General features: G+C 32.2%; 1 protein-coding gene across 1 annotated transcript in view; it reads right to left on the bottom strand.

Moving 5' to 3' along the window:
- The window catches only part of Mms22l (MMS22 like, DNA repair protein), a 118,528-nt gene that overhangs the window by 76,850 nt on the left and 21,137 nt on the right, over positions 1-20,541 (bottom strand). The window contains exons 10-14 of the mRNA XM_027928261.3: positions 19,982-20,158; positions 13,366-13,428; positions 6,386-6,505; positions 3,754-3,977; positions 2,909-3,418 (exon numbers count right to left, since the gene is read on the bottom strand). Coding sequence (XP_027784062.1) covers positions 2,909-3,418; positions 3,754-3,977; positions 6,386-6,505; positions 13,366-13,428; positions 19,982-20,158 — 1,094 coding nt within the window. The remainder of the gene's footprint in view (positions 1-2,908; positions 3,419-3,753; positions 3,978-6,385; positions 6,506-13,365; positions 13,429-19,981; positions 20,159-20,541) is intronic.

Genomic DNA, 20,541 nt, shown 5'->3' with positions numbered 1-20,541 from the left:
TCTGTGTGCAAATTGCTATGCAAGCTTCAGAAATAAAGGATGACAGTGCCTAAAGTATGTTATCATTAAAACTTGTGTGTTGCTATACCCTCTTATTTACACACTGACTTCATACTTCTCTGTGTTTTATAATTTTGGTAATAGAAGTTGTAAATGATTGGATATTCTTTTTTTAGCAATGAACAGTATAAAACAAAACCAACTACACATTTATACAAGGCATCAAACGTTAACAATTTATAAACATCTGTCTCTTTTTTCATAGGCTAGATAAGAAGATCAGTAGTACTCACTATAATCCCCTGCTCAAGATAGCAAGCCCACAAAACAATCCAGATCCACTTGAAAAACTCATAATAAATGTAAAAAATTCTGTATTGCATTAAGTGAAATTTAGATAGTTGCAATGGTGCTAATAAATCAAAGGCAAATTACTATATATAAAATGTGACTTGTCTGCATATCTCAATTCATTTTTTCCAACTGATTCATTAAATAGGAATCTGCAAAATTTGAAAAATTAAAGTAATCAAAAGTCCCCCAATAAGCAACTATCTTTTTTTAATAGCAAAAACAAAAGGTAAAACCACTCAAAAATATATGAATAGTAGCAATAGTTTCAGGTCTGCAAATAGCTTGCAGACTTCACCCATGCAATTACTTCCAATTTATAAAAAAGTATAGAGATAGGATTAGTGTAGATTTAATTACTTACAAACTATTAGAAGACAACATAAGAAAGCAACAATTGTATAATGCGTTTGAGTTTGAAAGCCAATTCTGAAATTTAACTGTTATTTTAGGTAAGCTACAAAGTCTCCAAACTTCAATTTTTTAAAAAATCTATAAATAGGAATGGAAGTATTAATTAAGAAAGAAGACAGTATTTGTAAAGTGTGACTCTTTCAGAAACATAAGAATTATTCTGGTGTTTCTAGTTACTACTTTTGAAGAATTACCAAGAAAAGTTCTAGTTAGAAGCTTTATAACAAACCAAAGTCAATGAATAAACATGAAATAGAGAAAAAAATCATCTTTTTTTTTTCTTTTGCTTTCTTCATATTTCTATTTTTAAAGCCTCCACAATCTTCAAAATAGGTCTCTTTCTCCTATTACAGTTTCAACTAGCATTTTTAACAGAGTTCTGTTTTCTTATTTTAGAATGTATTTTTGCTAAGGACATTCCACACAATGATGAAAGAATGAAAATGGAAGCTATTTCACACATTATCAGAAACAGTAAAAACTGATACAATATTTTTTGTAGGAAGTTTGGTAATACCCATTCATATTTAAAATTTATACATACCAATTCTTTCTTGGGATTAACCTACACATACTTCCACACATACACAGAGATGCATATAAAGATATTAAATTTAATGTGTTAGAACAAAACAAAATGGTAAATTATAATATAAATCCCTATTTCTGGGGACTGCTTAAATAAAGTTTAGCACATCTACACAATGGAACAATAAGCATTCATTAAGAAGAATTAAGTAGGTCTCCAGGAATTAACATAAAAAGCTGTCTAGGAAATGTGTGAATGTTAAGCCAAAAAAGGAGTTGTTCTGAAAAAAGATCGTCTGTTTTATGTTAAACATACAAATAAATAGGGGGAAATGTCTGGAAGGTTCTCTAAGAAATTTACTTCTGTGAGGGTAGAACTAGAATAGTATTTCTCAATCTCAGCCCTGCTGATAATTCTTTGGCAGCATTCCTGACCTCTACCCACTAAACACCAGTGGTACCCACCTATTTGTAACAACTAAAAATATCTCCAGAAATTGTCAAATGTCCTCTGAGGGACAAACTCATCCCCAACTGAGAACCACTGAACAAGAAAATGAAGAAATGAAGGTGGGAGAAAAAAGTTTATCACTTTATACTTTTTTTAAAAAAAACATTTTACCACAAAAGTATTACATTAACAATGTAAAAAATAATTTTAACAAAAATAAAAATGATTGCCCAGCATTCTTAACTAAAATTTTAAATTAAAAGTGTAAGATATAAGTCTTTGTTTAAAAACCATGTAAGAATAAAATAACAATTGTTGAGAAGGATTAAAATAAACTTATCTTTCAATGGAAAAGGTAGAAAAGTGGTAAATTCTGCCACTGTTTCCATGACTGCTTCTTCTCTACAGGCCCACATGCTCCTTTCCTTTCTTATGCCTATGCTCCTAAATGTCTGATAACAGATGTTACTTTTGTAATGTGATATTAGGAGGGAAGCAGTCTGTTAACTTCAGACATGGTTTCAAATAAATCCTATTTCTATATACAACTTCTACACAAATTTTCAGTGGCAGTGACTGACTACACCGAGTGGTAGTGTCTTAACATAATTTAGGTGGATCTGAAAATACTAAGTCTTATATAGATGATTGGTGTTAGAATAAACTTATGTTCATTTCAAAACAAATGGATTCAGCAGGAAGAATTTGATGATGTTGAAGCTGTAACTTTATAGCAAAAATTTATAGAAACTTACTTTTTTTTTTTTTTCAATGATTCAGTTGAGCCAAAACCTCCTTATGGACACAGAATTACATTTGCTTCAATGTTTCAATAAAAGCCACCTCAGATTTGAGCTCATGGTCTTATTTAGAATATCGATAACATAACTCTCAGTAATTATATTCTTTCCCAAGAAAGAGTAGGGGAAGAAAGAGGTCTAAGAGCATGCTCTGCAATTATATCAGAACTGCTCTGAGTTTAATTTTGCATCTCCTGTTTGCATAAGAGCTTTCTTTTTAAGAACTACTATTGGAAAAAATAGTTTGAAAACTAATGATTTTTGCCAATATATCAGTAGAACAAATACTTCCTTATATATTTGGTTTCTAAGTATGTTGAAGGAGAAATTAATATAAAAATCAAAACACTGCAGAAAAACATACCTGACTCTGGCCAGAACAGCTTGTAGAAAGCTCAACACTGTCCTAAGTTCAGATTCTCGACAGGCTCGTAGAAGCATATCAAATCCATCATTAAGCAGTTTTTCATGGGAAGGACATAAGCAATTGCTGGTCTCAAATACTTCTTGAACACCATCAATGTATATGGAAAGAAGGGTCCAGAGATTATGTCTTTGTATCAGTTCATCATTCTTAGATACCAAGAATTCCTTTGCCTTTTCTCGAAAGTCACAGGAAAATTTCTCAGCCAAAACACCAATGTCCAGATTTTTCTGAGCATACAGTAAGAGAAATGCCATCTGACCCTTCCAAATGAGGGCTCTCTGAGATTTTATAAAGGTTGGCTTGAGGAAATTCAGGAGGTCTAAAACGTGACTTGCTACATCTTCTACCTCTGCAACAGCTGCTAACAGTAGAAAAAGGTTGAAAAAATTCTGTAGACCAACTTCAGTTAATTCTTCCATCCTTTTTTGATGGAATTTAGAATATATTCTGTAAAACATAAACAAATTGCTTTAATAAAATTATTTCATTCACAAAAATTCATCATTTAAAATAAACTTTCTATCAATACTCATGATAGTCTCATTACCGATTAAAAAAAAGAAATTGAAACCCTTTTCAAGTTATGGATTTTAAGTTTGTTCCTCAGTATTACAACTGACAAAATCAAAGTGTTCCACATTTTGTTGTCTTATGTGTTAAGTTTCACATTTTAAATGTGAAAAAGGACTCTAATCACAATTTACTTAAAAAAAATACAAATTGTAAACACTTCTCCAAAGATATCAATGAACATTCCTGACAAAGAAAGATACTGCACTCACCTTCCTTTGACTTGTTTCCAAGGATGAGGGCCATTGTTCTTCATTGCTCTCTTAACAACTTTTGCCAAAATGCAAAGAAAAATTGTATAACTACTGCTGGATTTATATAGGTCAGGATCTTGTTTATCACAACAGCAAGTCTTCACCATTTCAAGCATAGACAAAGGTGACTTGTTATTAACAAGGCCTTTCAAAGGAAGCCAAGAAATACTGAAGGAACTATTCTAAAAGTAAAATAAGACAGATAATAAGTATTAATTTCTTAGTACATTAAATGGGAAATTACAAATTCCAATTAGCTCACTAAAAGTTTAAATTATCTTAAGCACAAAACTATATTTCTGTTACAATACCATTATCATATACCACCTCCCTTCCAAAAAATTCCATAAAACCATAGAAAATCAAGGATATTCAAATTTTGGCTTATCCACAAAATGTGTTTTTAACAGTTGGTTTGTCCAAATTAGAATACAAATAAGATCTAATAAGATATAATCCTTAACACTCTTTTACTTCCGAAATTCCCCAATGTTCTTGTTGTACCATTCATTTTTTACATCAGGAAAATTGTTGGACAGAATTTCCAATGTTCTGGATTTAACTATTTGCATCCGCCTCATATCACTTAACATATTTTTTTTATATTTATATATTTTCTGTAAAATGGTGTAGCTATCTAGAAGCTAAATCATTCACATTAAATATTTTTTTGGCAAGGTTTTGGCAATTTTTTTGGCAAGGTTCTTTCATTGGTAGTACCAAGTGCTTCCTATTATGTGTACTAAAGAGACATACACATTCTGACTTTCTGTAATGTTAAGACTGATGAGGATGTCAGCCTAATCTACTTATTTTAGTGATCCCTGCCTTTAACATTTTTAGCAGCCACTAAAGTTTACTGTCTATATGCATATTTCACTAGACATATAAAATAGTGACTTTATAATCCTACCATTTATTCTAAATTAGCTGATCCAAAATTTGATTTGGCCAAAACATAGTTTTTATTTTCCTTTATTTTCAGTTTTCAAAATGAGGTACTCTATACCTTCCAGAATAATTTTAGAAGTATTATGAACTTGAAAACTTAAAACATATTTGATGTTTTAGTCCATTGTACTCATTATTTTTTCTTAAGCTCGAATTTTCATTCTTTGATCAATGGGAGCTTCTTAAAATCAATTCCTATGTCCTTTTGACATGACTCTAACTTAATTTTGATACTTTCTATGCTCTCTTGTGTCACAAAGTACTCCAGACTCTATACATCTCTGCCTTAGTCTTTTCTCCAACTAGCCTAATATTATTCTTTAAAGAAAGGTATTTTTCACTTTTAATAAGCTCCATTATATATAAAACCCAAACCTGTCATTTATTGGTAATTTTTCCATTATCATTTTCTATCTTAATAGAGAAGTTCACTATTTATACAAAACCCCAATATCCCAAATCTCTTCTTTTTTCAACACAGGTAATGGAATCTTTAAAATTACTCTTTAAATTTTTATATTCCAGACTCATCCTCTCCTTTTAAAATTGCCCTTATTTTAATTCTCATATAAAGATTCTCATAAGCCACAGTATTATCTCGTATAAATACAATGGACTAACTCATGTGTACCCAATTTGTTTACAAAAACTTTCTCAAATACATAACCTAATGTCACATCCTTGCTTTCCAATGTCTCCTGAATAAACTAGAACTCAACTGTAAATTACCTACAATCCTTCATTGTCTACCAGTCTCCCAAAACTACCATCTTTATTCTTCTTATCTATAATCTCTCTCCACTGTCATTCCAGGCCTATTTTTCAGAACTATAAAAATGATAGGAATAGACCTTGTTCTTCCATATCTTCATACATTTATCCATGTTGTTCCTTCAGCCTGTATGATTGTTTTCTTCTGTAGTTGGAAAATTCTACTTATCCCCACAGTGAACGTAAAATATTATGACCTTTTGAAATCTGGTATTCTTTGGCATTTTAACATTTTCCCCAAAATATGTGTGTACCTGCCCATTAACTTATAAACTACTTAGGTGCTAAAGTGGTATCTTATTCAAGATAGCAGTATTTATTCAATGTATCACAAGCAATCAGTTATTATTAGAAAATATTTAAAAACGAGCATTAGAAAAAAATCTTTCTGCTTTAATTTTAGCCACTTTGTTTATACACAGTCTCAAGAGGAAAGAGACACCAGATGCTGTTGTGTATATGCCAATTCTTTATAAACAAGTTTTTTGAAAGTTAAAACTACTCTTGAACTATTCCAATCTACTTTAAACAAAAATTAACTTTTCAAGAAAAACTGATAGCTGCTCATAATGAAAGCATAAAAATCCTCTCAAGGCCAGGCATGGTGGCGCATGCCTGTAATCCCAGCGGCTCAGGAGGCGGAGGCAGGAGGATCTCGAGTTCAAAGCCAGCCTCAGCAATTTAGTGACGCACTAAGCAACAAAGTGAGACCCTGTCTCTAATAAAATACAAAACAGGGTAAGAGATGTGGCTCAGTGGTCGAGTGCTCCTGAGATCAATTCCTGGTTCTCAAAAAAAAAAATTCCCTTAAATATGACATACCGACTCTTCAAATTCCTGGAGGAAATCCCATATTCTAGTAACTCACCAGGTTCTTACTATAATATTCCCATAGAATGGTGACAATAGAAATGTTTGGTTCCCAGAAATCACAAAGTGTCAAACAACATTGAAGATACATTCGTAATTGTTCTTCTAGTATACCATCCTAAAAAACAAACTGAAGTTAGGAAGGAGTAAATGGGCTCTGGAAACATGAACATTATCACCGAATAGTGTGTTGAATAACCTGTAGCTAAAAAGAATATGAATATATATCACCAAATCATAGCCATTCTCATCTTCAGACAAGAATGCCTAAATTAACATAAGGTACATTCCTGAAACAATTTAGAGATCATTAACATATTTGAATAGTGGAAATTACACTACTCCTTTTGACTTTTGGTTCAATTACTTAATATATAGGTGTTTCATAAATGCATCTTGTTAGAAACCCAAAGAATGGATAAGAAATCCATATCAAAAAGAAGTGGCAAAAAGGATCCAAGAATTAAGATGTATATAAATTCAGAGGGCCTGGTCATATGAAGGAAAGATATTAATTAGGAAAAACTTCTAAGTTTTGGCATAAGACAATGGGTTAATGATACTGTTTCCTAAAATGACAAAGTCTAGGGGAGGTGAACATGGGGAGAATCACAGGGCATTTTAGGACATATTAAACGACATACTGATGTAGAGCTCAGGGAGAAAGTCAGAGTTGTTGACATAAATCTGGGTGTTAAGATCATATTAATAATTTTTAGAGTTAAGAGGATAGATACAGTGACTTAAGGAAAGAACAGAGATGAGAAATAAGAAAAGAATCCAGAACAGAGAACCCTTTGATATTCTAACATTTAGATACCGAGCAAATGTAGAAAATTCTATATGCAAAAACAAGTGGACAATAAAAACAGGAATACAATCAGATATTCTGGAAGTCAAGAGAAATATTTCAAAAGAACAGTGGTGAACAGGGTTGAATGCTGCTGAGAAGTTAAAAAATGAAAAGAAATAAGAACCCTTGGAACAATTTTAAAAAATTATTCATGGCTATCATGAGTTAATTGGGTATGGTAAAGACAAGCTCAACTTTGGATGGCTAAGGAGATAACAGGAGTTGAGGAAGTAAAAATATTTAGAGATAAAGTCCTTGAACAGGAGAGAAAACCAAGAGCCACAGCAAAGGGAAAGAAATTAGTTCTTGATAGAACCAGTTACATTTTCAATATAAAAGAAAAGTAGTATGAGAGGTTAAGTACAAAGCAAACATTTTAGGAGATTTGAAGGAAAAAAGAGAAGTTCTGATCAGACTGGTTTCTATTCTTTCAGTGATTTAGCAGGCATGATATTCAACTACATGCACTGGGCCAGAGCCTGTGCTGAATTGTGTGTTAAAAAGAAATTCTGCAACAAATCATTATGGAGAGCAAAAAAGCAAACATTCTAATATTGACTGCCACTTAAGATTTATAATGATGAATTTAAAGTCAGACAAGTCAGTAAGAATGATTATTTTATTTTCTCCAGCAATATTCAGCTATGGGTAGGGGTGGGGAAGGTAAGGGAAGAGGAAGAATAAGCTTTTCCAAGTTTAAAACAAGTCAGACTTAACTAATTAAACATGTTTAAAATGGAGTGACTAAAAAATGGGTTGTGGGATGGGGCTGGGCCTTAGCAGCAGAGCACTTGCCTGATATGTGTGAGGCACTGGATTCGATTCTCAGCATCACATATAAATAAATAAAATAAAGATCTATAAACAACTAAAAAAAAATTTTTTAAATCAATTAAAAAAAATAAAGCCTTGTGTAATCTATATTGTTTAAGGAGAAAAGTCAGGACCTAGAAGAGGACAGAAAAATGAAAATGTTGATGATGATGGGATAGAACAGAAATGAAAAACTATAGGGCATGAGCATGGAAGGAGCTAGGTAAGGTAAGTAGAAGAAACTGTTAGGAGTAAGGACATTAGGACACTGAGAGGGTAGGCAGATTATATACAATAATGTTAGGGTTACTAACAAAATAGTAGATGGGTATAGAAGAAAGTGGTGAGCTTGGTACTAAATGTTTCAATGAATGAGTCACAAACGAAGGGAAAAGACAACATTGAGGAGATTCTTTAGATAAGACCTTCACTCTTAATTATTCACCCGTTAAGATACCTTAAACTTCAAAACTTCTAGGAAAGTTCCTAATCCTCCACTAGGCAGTGACCTTTCTTGCATACTTATATCATAACACTTGTTAGATTTAATGTTTATCTGCCACCAAGCTGAGCTAGCTGCAGCTGATAATGTCCCCAGGGTCTAGTACCTTGCTTGGTTTACCAAAGAGCCTCCATAAATATTTATAAACAAAACTGAGACTCACGTCTGGTGCTTTTATTCACCAATCAGCTGTATGGTTTAGAGAAAGCATTTGGATTCTCTAACAAACTCATTTAACCAAAAAAGACAAAATTTTATCCATTATGAACATTCTCTGATTTTATTGTGAAAACATAAACCTAGATCTAGGATCATATTGGTTTCTATTTATACTATTGAGCTGAATAAAAAGCATACTAATTTTATTATGTCTGCAAGATAAAAAAGTAGGTTATCAAAGTTCATTTTGAAGGGTTTTAGTTGGCATCTGAAACTTGTTTTACCATGTAAAATCCACAAAGACATACTGAAACAATAAAAAGAAGTTTGGGAAAAGCAAAAGTGAACGATATCTATGTATCCGGCATCATAAGACATGTTTTACATGTGTCGGTTCAAGTACATTTCATACCAGCAGTTTTAATATCTTCATTTTACAAAAGGAAAAAAAAAAAGCTGGGATTCATAATTTATAAATAGCTTACTCAAACTCACTTGGTTAGGATCTAGGATTTATGTCCCTAAAGTCTTTGTTAGACAAAACATTCATTCTATGCCAAAAACAGAAGAAAAAGAAACAAATATTTAGTCAATACCAAATTTGATCAAGATTTTTCTTAATTTCAAGATCAAAATTGGAAACAAGGTCTTTTTGAGTCCAGAGCCCATGTTCTTTGTACTATATGCAATCAAGAAGAAATTAAAAATGGCATACCAAGAGATCAATTTTATTTATTTTCTTACTTATAAAGGAAAAGAAATGAATTTTTCCTCCTTTTCTTCCTAGTGCCTGCAGATGTAAATGAAAAGAAATGGTTTAAAAGTACCATTCTCCACAGCTGTGGTTGGATAGGTAATCAATTAGTTGAGTGTGACTTAGAAAATATGTGCTTTGTTAGCCTACAGTCAATTACAGATAGCACGTTATATGTTTTACAGTTTCACATTCTATATATTCAACCATTCCTGTTTTCAACTATTTTCTCTAATTTGAAAAATTCCATTTAAAAAAGTATGTATATGCTTTAGAAATTAAAGCATTAAAATTAAATTAAACAAAGGAATTGTCCCTCTTCAAATTCACATAGGTAAAGCAAGAATACACAGTACTCAGGAGTAGGAGTAGGAGAAATAGTAGATACGCTAGCTCGAATTTATTTAAAAAATTATAATAAAGCTAACATATGGTTGGAAGGAATATCTGAAAACACTTGAGTATACTAATTGCTTCTTTTCTTTTATTTTCCCATCATATACTTATCAGAGAACGAAACAACAATATAATCATGGAAAATAGATGCTTTGCATAAATATGACCAAAACAGATATAGAAACCAAAATACATTACTAATTGTATATATACATGTACCCCTACATCTAGGGTGATTGACTGACTTATCCTGGTTTACTAAGAGCTTTGTTGAATTTGGCACTGAAATCCCAGGCCAATGCAAAGTGGTATGGTTGGTCACCTGACCGTCTTTCAAGAATTACATATTTATCTTCAAAACAGTTTCAATTGCCATGATTAAAATACTCACTAAATTGTAAAAGAACATTATTCAGTGTCAGAATAAGTTTTATCCTACTATGATGTCACAATATACTTAAGAAACACAAAACATCAAAGAAATGTTAAATTAGAAGTAATGAAGAAACAGAGTTTTATTAAGATTCCTGCAAGTTCATTGCTTTGAGTTTTCACAATGGAGCAAGCATATGAAGATTTGAATCCTAATCCCAATACTTCCTAGATAGCTGGGTGAACCTGGAAAGCTGTTCAACCCCTTCGGACTTCAGTCTCTTAGGGTGTAAAATGGAAACAATACTATCACTACTCAAGATTGTTCTAAGCATTAAGTTAAAGAATGTATACTAATTGGTAAGTAATTGTCAATTAAGTAAAATTAAATAATATATGCTTTATACTAATCTAAAGCTCAATGTCTGCTTCAGGAAGATCCATTTTTGCTAGAAAAAAAGATCTGAAACATTATTTGCTTAATTAAAACTACAGGAGTGTTCATCAATTTTACTAGAATATTGTTGTGTATTTGGAAGGTATATATTTTTTAAACAAACCTATCATCCCATAGCAAATGGACTTTTTTCACTGTTGGAAATCGTGTCAAAGTACATGAGTATTATCAGACTTTAATTTACCCGAATGGGGATAAAACAGATATAATCAAACTGATAGCTCTATTCCCAACATATTATTTATTCTTTTTGACCACCTACTGCAACCACAAAATTGGTTTCAAGAACTCCAGTAAGTAGTCCTATACTACTTATAGAATATAATTGGATGCAATCAAGACACAACAACATTGAAGGAATACTAGACTGAACCAGAGGACCACTTCTTTCCAAATATTATAATGACTCCTTCTGTCACAGGAAAGGTATCACTTTGATTTTATGCAAGGCTTAAATTTATAAAGATTCCTGGATTAGTGGTAGTACCCCTACATCTAGGGTGACTGACTGACTTATCCTGGTTTACTAAGAGCTTTGTTGAATTTGGCACTGAAATCCCAGGCCAACACAAAGTGGGATGGTTGGTCACCTGACCTTCTTTCAAGAATTACATATTTATCTTCAAAACAGTTTCAATTGCCATGATTAAAATATTAACTAAACTGTAAAAGAACATTATTCAGTGTCAGAATAAGTTTTATCCTACTGTGTCACATTATACTTAAGAAGTCTTATTCTAAGCAAATCTGAGTTTCTTTTATTTAAAATCAAAATTAGGACACAGTTCAGTGGAAGAACACGTGACTAGTTAGCATGTGCAAAGCACATTTTTCTCTAGCACCAGAAAAATAAAATCAAAATCAAAATTATAGGGAGTCAAAATCCAAAGGGAAAAAAATATTAATTTTCAAGAAACTAAAAATGTTTACAGAGGGCTTTCAACATCTTAGACAAAAAGCAAACTTTTCTATAGAACAGAGATGATGACAAATTCTGTTTCCTATTGTGCAGGATCAGTATGGGTTTCTTTGTTGATTAGTACATATAAACTTTTACAGCCTCCTAAGAAATACTGTGTAACTTAAAACCTGGCTGAACAAAACCATAAAATCATACACTGTCACAGTTGAAATTAAGTATATAAATTATCAAATATGATGGTAACAGAGGTCTAGGTGAAGGAAATTTAAAGGATACAAGTAGTTAATAACTTAATATAAAAATTAAGCTTCTAGTTACTGGCTCAGATATAGTAACAGAAAGATAACACTATCTAGACTTCACTGAAATTCTTTTTACTTGGCTTTAACTAAGCTATGTTAAGGCATAAAGACTGAATAATTAACCAATGCAAATGACAATGACTACTATAAAGCTATTATTTCACAGTCCCACTTTAGTGATTATATTTCTGAAATAAAAAATACATAAAAAACTTTTTGAGTTGCTAAATCATTGTTTTCAAAAAGTGAAGAAAAAGCCAAATTAAATTGAAATAGGAATTTTTTTTTTTTAAAAAAAGGAAGTATAACTAAGCCAAAACTTTTATCACTGTAAAAATTAAGAGAAAGATTCTAAGGATAATGGTTCTACCATTTCTGATACAACTTACTTATGGCAAAGTTTTTGGCATTCTAAGTTAAAATTCTTAGCTCACAATAAAATAATATGCATATCTAAACTAAAAATATCTATGTTTCACCTTAAAAAGTTAATAGCTAATAGATAAAAAATATTTCAAGTAGTTAAAATGATTTTCAAAAATGTCTATTGTAAATATACAGAACAATATAAAGCAGTATTATATTAAAATATTTCTTCTTCATTCCTCTTCAAGTTTTAAACAATCTTCATAAATAAAAAATTAATTTATTTCCCAAATTTAAAATCTTTACTATAATTTTCCATAAACTCTTTCATAAGTGACAACTTATAAAACTTTAAAGAGCTACAATAAAACATGTTTAAAGATGTGATAGCAAATTTAAAACTATTTTAAAAGGAGGTCAAGTCTGACCTCTGGGCCATGAAGCACTGCATTAACAGCTCTGCAGAAAGAAGAATGATAAGGTATGAAATGAGTGCTCAGAAACTAGGACCTTATCAGTTAGAATATGATTCAGGCCTGTAAGACAAATTGCTCAGCAAGGCAAGTCACCTTCCTGCTGTGATGAGGATATAGCTGAATTTCCAATGCCACTAACTATCTCCTTCATCGTGTCTTCTAGTTTGATATCACACAGTCAAGGAATGGCTTATAGTTCTGAAGCATCTAACACTTATTTTGAATACATTTTGTCAAAGTCACCAACTAGGATAATTATCTTTGTCCTTTAACTGACAACTTCAGTGTTGAAAATAAAAATCTTTAAAGGACAGTCACTAAAAGGAACTACTGAGATGGACTGCACAGAATGATTTTATCTCACACTTTTAATAACTAAATTATTATTATTTTGTTTAGTTGTCAGTGGACCTTTATTTTATTTTTTTATATGTGGTGGTGAGAATCGAACCCGTGCTTCACACATGCTAGGCAAGCACTGTATCACTGAGCCACAACCCTAACTAAATTATTATTGAAATCATTTTAAGTGTTTGCTTGATTTTTATAAATAGAACTTATAAAAATTGATCAAAGTCTACAAATTGTCTCATTTTAATTACATACCTGAATACTCAAAGACTGTTTCAGCAGTTCTTCCACAAATTTCCAATTTGATTCCATTTGTCTCTAGAAAGGAAGAAAATAATGCTGCATCAAAATATTGCTCTTGATTATGCATATATTTAATATTATGGTATATTAAGTATAAAATACATTTTCTCTACCATTATAAATCATTGCAATTTCTTGAACATCTAACATTATTTTGGCAAAGATTTGAAAGATTCGGAAGAAAAAAAATCTCCAACTATTCTAATCTAACATAAACCTTATTGGGAGCTGTTTCATTAAAAGTCGTGCTTCTACAGTATTATATTAACAAATATTTAATCTGCTGTCAGATATACTCTAACAGAAAAAACTCTTTACATATTTTTTCCAAGTTTTTTATGCTAAGTATTCATTCATATTCTCCAACTATTCACAAGAGATTTTTTTCCTTAATTTTATTCTTAATGGCTCTGAGACAGTCTGTCTTATTAAACAAAATAACAAAAAAATATTACACAGAAAATAAAGAAAATCGTACACAGTACTACCCTCATTTAGCCAATGATTAAATAAGGCAACTTCAATTATGTGGAATACTCTCCACAATAAGGAAAAAAAATGAAAAGGGACTTTCTGAAACTGAAAACAATTCTGCTTTTCCAATAGGAAAGCCTGGGAGACATTTTCTCGGGACACTGAATTCTTAGAGGTTTAGATATGTAGCCATCAGTTAAAACCAGAAGCAAAGAAAGCACCTTGGAAATACCAGATTATTACAGTGAAAAAAAAAAGGATGAAATTATTTAAGACTTCTTCTGCAAGGCCAGTGGCCTTAAAGATTAAAGGCAGACTCTCATCCTACTCTACCATTTGAGTATGGGGTAAACTCAAATGACAAATAAGGCATGTGCAATATTTATGATTTTAAATAACTGAACAATATTCATATAAAATGTGAAAATCACTAAATAAATATTTATTTAATAAAAGTGCAAAGTTACTATAGTAGCCAGACTCTAAAATGGTCCTCAATGACTGCTGCCTCCTGATATTCATGCTTTATGAAATTCCCCCTCACACCATACCAGGTTGTTCTGTCACCAGTAGAATACTAATACCAATATAAGCGACAGTAAGTCAATTCCCCCTCACACCATACCAGGTTGTTCTGTCACCAATAGACTACCAATACCAATATAAGTGACAGTCAATTCCAAGATAAGGTTACAGGACAATAAAGTTTCTACCTTAACTACACTTTCTTATTGACTAGTTAGATCTGGGAAAGGCCATACTATGAGCATCCATGAAGAGACCCCTCATGGTGAGTAACTGAAGCTTACTGCCAAAACATGAGATTAGAAGTGGATCTTCTAATCCCAGTTATCTTCAGAGACTGAAGTCCATGGCTTAAAGGTTAACTATTAACCTCAAAGATCCTTAGGCAGAATCACTCAGCTAAGCTGCTCCTAAATGCCTCTCAAAAACTAAGTGTTGGGGCTGGGGTTATGGCTCAGCGGTAGAGTGCTCGCCTCGCATGTGCAAGGCCCTGGGTTTGATCCCCAGAACCACATACAAATAAATAAAATAAGTGTAGATAATGATTGTTGTTTTAAGCTGCCACATTTCTGTTATCCAGCAACTACTAATATAATGAGTTATTTTCAGCAAAAAAATTACTGACTTTTTTGAAATACATTCATGTAAGTAAGGTGAACGCAAAAAATAAGTATTTACCAGGAAGGAACGTGGAGTAAAGAATTTTGGCCCTTTACAAAGAGAAGATCTGGCCTCTGGAAGATACTCTCTGAGCCCTTGGAATGTTAAACCTGTTAGGAGCATCTTGATTAGGCCATAGTCATATTGGATAGTCTACTATGCCCAAAAGACCAACATGTGACTTCTCTTGGGGCTTTGGGTCAGCTAACCTGGACACTATGGGCATTCCCTATGTACTTTCAATATACTGATGCCAGGAGATTAATGTGTCCCGACTCCATAGGGAGAGGACAAAAGAAGCTCCACATTTTGTACTCTGCCTGGACTGTCCTATATGCTTCTTCTTTAGCTGATTTGAATATAAATTCTTTCTCTGTAAAAAACAATAACCATGATTTTAATAGTTTTCAGTGATTTCTGTTAGTCCTAGCAAATTATCAAAACTGAGCATAGTTTGGGAAACCCCCAGGCTTGCAACTGATATCAGAAATGAGGACAGTCTTACAGACTGAGAACTGAAACCTGCTAGTTGGCCATAAAACTCTCTCAAAAAGGAGACCATTTTGTTGTATCAATACATATATACTGTGTTAAACTGTGCTCTTAATTCAAATCTAAGTTGATCTGATTCCAATATTCCCTGTTACACCATGCATAAGTAAATGATTGTTTTCCTAGCAAGGCTTTCCTCAGAATTCAGCAATTCATTTTTATATCATGTTATTACTAAGGATAAGTAAGCAGGAACATGACAGGGTTGATATAATTGAAGTTTCACAATTAGTGTTAATGAGCAAAATTTCAATTGTTCTGTCCTATCAAGCCATTTGAATCACAAGAATTATACAGAAGTAGTATAATTCTTACCCAGGGAATTTCAAAAATATGGATCAACACTGTGGCTACGATCTAAACAAAAATTGACTAAAAAGAAAGAATTGGCAAATATATCATTCCTAAATCAAATGTAAGAGAACATATACCAAAGAGACACAGATTTTTCTTTCACAAAAATATTTAAATTGGGCTGCTATAGTGTTTTTTTCTACATACTAAGTTACACCACTATAGCCTTATTTCTAAAAATCAAGTTAATTCAGGTAAGAGATAATTTGGAGCTGTGTTTGCTATTTCTTACCCCACCATTAAAGCTAAGATACCCGTTTAAGTTTTAGTATAGGTAGTAACCCACCAGGAATATAAAATTGATTCCCTCAATCTCCACTTCCAGCACACTGGAATTCTGGGTACAACTCTCAGTTTAAGGTTACATTTTACACCTTTTATCTGGTTGCCATTTCAGATGTTTCAAATACGAGCATCAGCTAGCCTGACTGATTGCCCTATGTTCTTGGCAGGCAAAGCACTGTTAAAACTGACCCCTGCAATACCAAAAACTAATTTTCCTCTTTAACTGTATTTGGTTTTAAAATAGATGACAGGGATTGTGAGAGGATAACACATTTTCATCTAGATTGAGAGGAAAAGCATTAAACAGAATGTTTGAAAATCTAAAGCTTCTAATATGCAAAGTGAGATACCAAATTTTTCTTATAGGCTTATGATAAGAAATTGGCTAATTCTGTGATTTAAATCTACATATAGCAAAACGCCAAACTACAGAAACTTTTAAAATAAAAAATAATTAAACACATCTGAAACCTATTTTAGATGTAAAGATTTTGCATTAATCTTAAGGGCAAATCAGTTCACATTTTTAAAAATGAAATATCCCCATGCTGTCAGAAGACTAGAGGTATTTCTCTGGTGAAGAACACATGACTATTATTCATATCCTCTCCCACATCAGATTATTTTTAAGTTGAATTAAGCATGCTACTGCACAACCCTTTTCTCTAGTATATAGTTGGCTATGCTAACACATCATAAAGAGAAAAAGTAATTTAGGTAATTTTCAAAATTATGATCCAAATATATTTCAGACCCAAATTAACATTCTATATAATTCCCTGTTAAAGACTAAACCAATATGCCTTTTTGTTCAGATGAGGAGTTATCTGATTCACCAACTAGAGACATCTTTGAAAATAAAAGTGAAAATTAATCAGATAGGATGAGAGGATACCAGGAATAAACTAGGAATGTTGGTGGAAAACTATAAAAAAAGACTATCCTTCCAAAGACCTATTTATTAAAGAGGCAATCCTTAGGAGAACTCTAATATTAAGTTTATCTAAGTGATAAAACAGTGTGATAATTAATCACTGTGTAATTCAGTTTCTTTACCTGTAAAATGGGTAAACCACACTTCACTGATGTTAAAAATTGAATAGTCACTGTGAGATATTAAATGTTATAAATGTAACATGCACTTTGTACCAAATGAAAACTGTTACTAACAAAAGGCTTGAGTTTTTCTTTAAAAGCCTTTAAGAAATTCAGAAATATCTTGAACTCTGATAACTCATATAATAAAAGGTTTATTTTACACAAGCATCTACAAATATGCATTACTTATCCTTACTACATGTATCATATGAAATGTTCTTGTTACAAATCTGGCTCTTTCCTTTTAAAACACTCCACATAACTTAAAGAATTAAGATTTTTTTTAAAACGTTAAGTGTCTTGGCAAAAGAAAACTACATAGGAACTGTTGACAAATACTAAAAGATACAAGTTGAGCTATTTTTAAACACAATTTACTAACATAATTCAGTGCAAACAGAAGCAAAATCTCCTCCAAAATTCTTTGTATAAAATGGAAGAGTGGTTTCAATACTGAAACTGTATAGTGATTATACCACTGAAATTCAACATTACAATACTAATAGTTAGGACATATATATTCACGTGGCTAGATTATCTACCACATTGGGAGTATCTGGGGGATCAATATCAACCACTCTTGAAATATACCACTGATTCTAGTAAGTATTACTGCAAGCATTAATAAACTAAAAGCAATGTTTTTTAAAGCAAGGAGATATCATAATCTGTTTCATGTTTTGCACCTATTATTACGGTAGCAAGCAACAGGAACTCAGAAGTGCTTAGCTAATTACCATATTTATATACACTGATTAAAATGAGGAATATATATACTTGGAAGAATGAGTTGGAAAGCAAGATAAATGATAATGTTATATCTTACGATTGAGTGTCTAAAGAATCTGTTATTGCCATCAAGGAATACATTTCATAAAAACATTCAAAGCCATGGTTCTCGTATCTCAAGGAGGATGAAAATCAAACAACTTTTTTAAAAATAAAGATTCTAAAATTTCAAACCGGATTACTGAATTAGGATCTCCAGAATAGACCTAGAAGTCTGAAATCTTAAAAATTCACAGGTAGGGGGCTAGGGATGTGGCTCAAGCAGTAGCATGCTCGCCTGGTATGTGTGCGGCCCGGGTTCGATTCTCAGCACCACATACAAACAAAGATGTTGTGTCCGCCAATAACTACAAAATAAATATTAAAAAATTCTCTCTCTCTCTCTCAAAAAAAAAATGTATCAATATTCCTTTAAAAAATAAATAAAGTTACACAATTAAAAAAAAATTCTCAGGTAGGTTTAACAACTAGCCATGTTTGTGGATCATTCCTACAAAAAAGAACAATTTAAAAAACACACTGGCTTTAAGATTCTAGATGTTTATTTTATGGAACTGATGGGCTGTATGTAATTTCTGAATGCAAACAAAATATATACAAATAGGGCTTCAAATAACTACATCTATCAGCTGGTTTAAGTCACAGAGCTTTTTAAGCAATACTACAAAAGAATGTCTGTAAGTAGACCACAACTAGAAAATAATATAGTAGTTAAAATCTTTTTCTTCCTATCCGAAGCAAACTTCATAGTTACTAAGCAGGTTAAAAGATCTTTAGGAAAAGCATCTCTAAAGAAATCCTGTTCTAGCTAGGGATATTTGTATATGACTATAATCCCAGCTACTTTAGAGTCTAAGGCAGGATGATCACCAGTTCAAGGCCAGTCTGGGCAACTTAATGAGAACTCTTTAAAAAAACAAAGAGGGGGTGCTGGGGATGTGGCTCAAGCGGTAGCACGCTAGCCTGGCAAGCATGCGGCCCGGGATCAATCCTCAGGCACCACATACAAACAAAGATGTTGTGTCCACCAAAAACTGAAAAATAAATATTAAAAAAGATTCTCTCTCTCTCTCTCTCTCTAAAAAAAACAAACAAACAAAAAACAAAGAGGGGGTGGTGGGAATGTAGAACAACCTTGGGTTCAATCCTCAATATCCTCTCCCTCCAAAAAAAAAGCTACTCTGAAGAAATACTTGTATTAAATTATCCACGAAACAAGTAGTTTTGTTTCTGGAGACACATACTTTCCCTCTGCTATTCTTACAGATTTTAGAACTAGATAGAACCTCTGGAACAATTCAAACTCATGATTTTAGGATGAGAGAAGAGAGGAACAGAAAGGGTTACGTAATTTATTCAAAAGTCACACAATTACTTAGGAGAGCCAGGACTCGATAGCATGCCTTTCGTAAATTGCTTTTCCTTAATCAAACAATGAAAATATAAACTTTGTGAGGAGCTGTGGAATACATCTGTAATCACAGTAGCTCAGGAGGCCGAGGCAGGAGGACTGTGAGTTCAAAGCCAAGCTCAGAAACTTAGCCAGGCCCTAAGTAACTGAGTCCCTGTCTCCAAATAAGATATTTTTTAAAAGGGTTGGGGATGTGGCTCAGTGGTTAAGTGCCCCTGGGTTCAATCCCTGGTAACAAAAAAAAAATAGAAACCTTATAATTTTTAACATGTTTGTAGAAACATTTGCATAGATAAAAAGAATTTATTACCATAGAATAAGTTCACTTTTTGTTGTTTCTGCTTATTTTCTTCATCTTAAAAAAAAATACATATTAAGTGACAGTATAAAAGTTAAAAATAAATTAATAAAAGATCTTACCATTTCATCTGGGACTCCATGGCGATCAAACTGATAAAACGATGCTACATGAGCAATAATCCACCAACTAAAACCTAATGGATCCCTGGACTGTATTATTGGCGTAGAAGGTTTTCTTAGGTCACTTGATTTTTCAAACAGTGTTTTAAGTAATTTATTCAACCAGTTCCAAAATGACTATAGAAATAGAGGTAAGGTGATTCAGTTAAATTAGAAAAATATTTCAATCACTTATGACTCAGAGTTTTTCCTCCATATTAATAGTGAGGTATATACACAAATGAGAATACAAAACAAATATATAAAACTTAAAGAATAAATTTTAAAAATACTCTGGTTAAGAATTAGAGCATAACTAATACTTTAGAAAGATTCTACATGTCCCTACAGTTACATCATCTTTTCTAACAGTATTATCCTGACTTTCAGATAAGCATCCCCTTGCTTATAAATATTTGCCACACAAGTACATAAAGCCTACATTACATACTGTTTAGCTTTATTTGAGATTTAAATATATGCTTACATTTGTAAATGATTTGTTTCTGTTCTTCAGTAAT

Source organism: Marmota flaviventris, chromosome 6, assembly GCF_047511675.1.
Source record: "Marmota flaviventris isolate mMarFla1 chromosome 6, mMarFla1.hap1, whole genome shotgun sequence".
Lineage (NCBI taxonomy): Eukaryota > Metazoa > Chordata > Mammalia > Rodentia > Sciuridae > Marmota > Marmota flaviventris.
This window is presented reverse-complemented; position numbering and strand designations above follow the sequence as displayed.